Below are 4,291 nucleotides of genomic sequence, written 5' to 3' on the forward strand. Positions count from 1 at the left end.
TGCTATATACTATATAATCAGGCTCAGTTCTTGTCATTAAAAGCTGGTTGCACACACATGTACTATTTAAATGTTTCTAGAGAGGGAAAGCTTACCCACATCTAGCACCATTATTGAAAAAAAACAAATCTACATTATAACTGCTTTGACTTATAAACACAGATATCTGTGTTTTGAAATGTAAACTATTCATATTAAAATTGTAATTTGAGTTGGCATCTAGTCTCAATCTGTTGAGGAAACATTCTACAAAAATTAAAGCTATGGATATACTCTTATTTCACATAGATTCAAAGCTCTTGCACTCATCATTATTTCATTGATCTGAAATGCCATCCATTGTAAGAAAGAAAAATATCACCAATTAAACTGACGTACAATTTTGGAAATGGTAAAATGTGAAAAAAAGATATCTTAGAATTGATAGTATATGTGTGTGTTTCAACCTGCATTCAAGTTTAAGATGATAAAGTGAACAAAGTTTATGTGAATGCCCTGTTTTGAGATAGAATGTGTAGAAATGTGCGGGTAGGGAGATGAACCTTTAGGTTCTTAATGGCGACATTAATTTGTATGTGTTTGAAAAAAACTGTTTTAAGAAGTGGAAAAGTTCTTGCCCTGATCCCTCCTTCCTAAAATGATGACATGCTCATCGTTTATATGCACTATGGTCCATTCTTGTAAACAGGCAATGTTTCTACAATGTTTATATTCATAACTGTTTTCTTATTTTCAGTGCATTCAGCTTCTACAGAGATTAACGTATAACGTCAAAATTTTCCATTCTGGTGCCAATATAGATGAATTAATTACATTCCTGATAGATCACATGTGAGTATGCAATCAAACATGTAACCAAATAATCTATTGGTCTATTTTTAAACTAAAACCATGTGGCCGATCAATTCTTCTTTGATAGTTTTTTCTAACTTTTTAAACTTAATGAGACTCCAATTCGTGTTTGCTCCTCCTAGATGATTTTAAGGATCAAAAGTTGTAAAACAGCTGTAATTTTCATAACAAAAATTTATGAGATGAATTTATTTTATAGAAAATAAATTTCATTATAGGAAATTAGAAAGAAAGCTAACAAAGAATAAATGTAGGAGGTTTGGCCAAGACAAAACTGTGTGATTTTTCTCAAGCTTTGATTAGCTACCCAAGCATTAAGTTAGACTTTGGAAAAGATTCAGGATTGGGTTTTTTGCTAAATGGTGTACCAGATAAACAGAAAGACTTGCCAGAAGTGATTCTGCCAGAAAGAGGTTGCAGAAAAAATTATTGAAACTGACAATTGTATGTTTATATTTAATCTTAATAGAACATACTGATAAAATAGCACATGGTCACTGACAATTATTTTCATATTTTTATGGTGTAATTGAATAGGATAATTTGGTTTCAAAACATGAAATAATCAGAGCTTGACTGGCTTCACATATTAATTAGATTTCTTGTGTGTAGAAAAGAATTGAAATGTATAAACTGCTATATCATTTTGACTAATTTACAATGAACTTAATGCTTTTTGTCTTTTATGATTTTTCTTTAAACAAAACACCAATGTAAAACTACAGTCACTCTTCTGAAGATGAGTTAACAATGCCTTGTCTGGGATTATTGGCAAATCTTTGTCGGCACAATCTCTCTGTTCAAACACACATAAAGACATTGGTAAGAAGTTTATTGTTTTTTAATGTTTCTTATTTCACGGTAGGTTCTGTGCTTAAAGAAAGTTTTATCCGTCTTTTTCTTAAAAAAAATTTAACAAGGAGTCTTATGTCTTGATAGCTAACCCATCAAAGCTAATGAAGAGTCAGACTACCATATAAATAACTTGAAGCACTTCAGCTTTCATTTGTGTTGTATTGAAGACTGCATGTTAAGGGTTAATGCAAATATTGATTTTTAAAAGTTTTCCCTCATCATTGTATCCCATTATTTGTTACATTGAATAATACCAGAATTGCTGAATTATTTTGTGGTAATAGAAGGGAGGTACATCACTGGCAGTCCCAATTACCTCAGTTTTGTTTTCACAAAATCGATGGAGATCCACCAGAAAGATCCAACCACCAGTGCTTGTGGTAAGTGAAGGCACACAAATGAACTTAACTGAACCACTTTTAGAAGTATATTGAATCAAGAAATTCACTGATTCTTTAAGGTGCTTTGTGAACAATTTCCCTGCTATGACAGAAAAGTGACAAAACTTGGCAAAAATTCATCTCTCACTCGTTTGCACACATTTACCGAAATTTTTTTTTCTCTAGATGCTCTTTGTTTGTAACAGTCTTTGAATTTAAATTTCTCTCTGATCCAAATTTGTTTTATAGAACATTTATCTTTTAAAGATGAGAGTCATTTTTTAAGAGTTGATAATGATGTTTAATAAAAATCTGCCCACTCCGTGTAAGACAGACTTTTTTAACCAAAATATAAAATTCATAATTCTTTATTCTAATTTTAATTTTTTCTTCCCCAGAGCAATGTGAAATCTTTTTATCGAACTCTTATAACCTTCTTGGCCCATAGTAGTTTAACTGTGGTTGTGTTTGCACTTTCAATATTATCCAGTTTGACATTAAATGAAGAGGTAGGGGAAAAGGTAAATATGATTTTTGAAGTTAATTCTAAAGTTTATATATAGTCTCTGATATTTTACAAGTCATTGAGGCATTTTTTAAATATTTTAGGATGGTATCAACTTAAATTTTTTTGTGTGTGTAATATATTTTTTCTAATTTGTTTTTAAGCTATTCCATGCTCGAAACATTCATCAGACTTTTCAACTAATATTTAATATTCTCATAAACGGTGATGGTACTCTAACTAGAAAGTATTCAGTTGACCTACTGATGGACCTCCTTAAGAATCCTAAAATTGCTGATTATCTTACCAGGTATGACTCACTTCAGTAAATTTTAGTACTTCTTTTTTTTTAACCAAGATGTGTTTGTGATAAATAAAACTGTCTTCTTAAATAAAGTAAACTTGAATTCTAATGATTCACAGTAGACTAAATCGAAATGTTTTGATGTGCTTTTACTCTTATTCTTTTTGCTTTCCTAAACTGAGATGTAAATGTATAACAAGGGGCGGAGGTGTGTGTTTCAGTCTTTGTCTTAGATCAACAGGGTTGTATCATTCTTTAAAATATAGACATCTTGACTTGTCTGTTTTAAAACCAGTTTTAAGACTTGAGCACTGTGATTCTTTGGAAGAATCTTTATTATAGGAACATTCATGTCAGTATGTGTCCTTTTTTATTTTTTGCATAAAAATGCATAATGTTTCCTTTGGTGTATGCCTCTTTTGTCATAGGCAAAACAGGAACACATGTTTATATGTCCTTTCTATCTCAGTGTATTTCATGTGATCATTTATATTTTGAGATCAGGCAGTAACTGTTTTCCAAAGAGCCTTTTTGCATTGAGTTAAATTTTTCCAGTGCCTAAGCTGCTTTCTGCTCTTAAATTAGGAAATTATTGAAATTGTTTCAAAGAGTTAATTCATCATCATAAATAAGAAATTATTTATAGAGCCCCTGCTATGGTTAGGCACTTAGCAGCGGCAGGATGTGAAGATGTAGTCCCTGATCTCCAAAGACCATAGAATCTAGAAGTTAAAAAGAAAATGCTAAGCACTAGGGCAAAATTGACCACTATTCATATGATAACTGATCCTTTGCAAAACCAAGAAGCTTTCACATTAGCATTTCACTTTTTCTTCTCTTTAGCATCTCCAGAAAAGTTGAACTTTTTCTTACAGAGTGCCCTCCCTTGACATGCCTTCTCCATCTGTTGTAAGATTCTCCTAATGTCCATGAATATCCATTCTGGTTGCCAGATAGTGCTTATTTAACAGCTTGCATAGTAAACATAAGATTTCTTTTAAATATTCCTATTCAGGAAGACAGAAAGATAATCTGGTTTAGCATCAGAAAGAGGTTGCTTGATCACCACTTCTGTAAAATATCTCAGTTCAATTACCTATTTTCTTCTCTATCCAGCCTAAAACCCCAGAATCAATTCTGGCAAGTCTTCTTGTTTATCTGGTACACGATTTAGCAAAAAATCCAATCCTGAATCTGTTCCAAAGTCTAACTTAATGCTGGGGTAGCTAATCAAAGCTTGAGAAAATCACACAGTTTTGTCTCAGCGAGACCTCTTATATTTATTCTTTGTTAGCTTTCTTTCTCATTCAATGGCTCTTTCAAATATGTATTACTTTCCTCTTGCTACCTTTTACACAAAAGATGACCTTATCTTTGTTTCACAGAAAAAAAAAA

General features: G+C 31.7%; 1 protein-coding gene across 1 annotated transcript in view; it reads left to right on the plus strand.

Moving 5' to 3' along the window:
- Positions 1-4,291, plus strand: part of KIAA1524 (KIAA1524 ortholog) — a 58,127-nt gene that overhangs the window by 11,620 nt on the left and 42,216 nt on the right. Inside the window, exons 4-7 of the mRNA XM_012645935.1 lie at positions 737-831; positions 1,578-1,674; positions 2,486-2,608; positions 2,757-2,902. Coding sequence (XP_012501389.1) covers positions 737-831; positions 1,578-1,674; positions 2,486-2,608; positions 2,757-2,902 — 461 coding nt within the window. The remainder of the gene's footprint in view (positions 1-736; positions 832-1,577; positions 1,675-2,485; positions 2,609-2,756; positions 2,903-4,291) is intronic.

This window comes from Propithecus coquereli, unplaced genomic scaffold, assembly GCF_000956105.1.
Source record: "Propithecus coquereli isolate 6110/MARCELLA unplaced genomic scaffold, Pcoq_1.0 Scaffold105, whole genome shotgun sequence".
In the NCBI taxonomy this organism is placed as follows: Eukaryota; Metazoa; Chordata; class Mammalia; order Primates; family Indriidae; genus Propithecus; species Propithecus coquereli.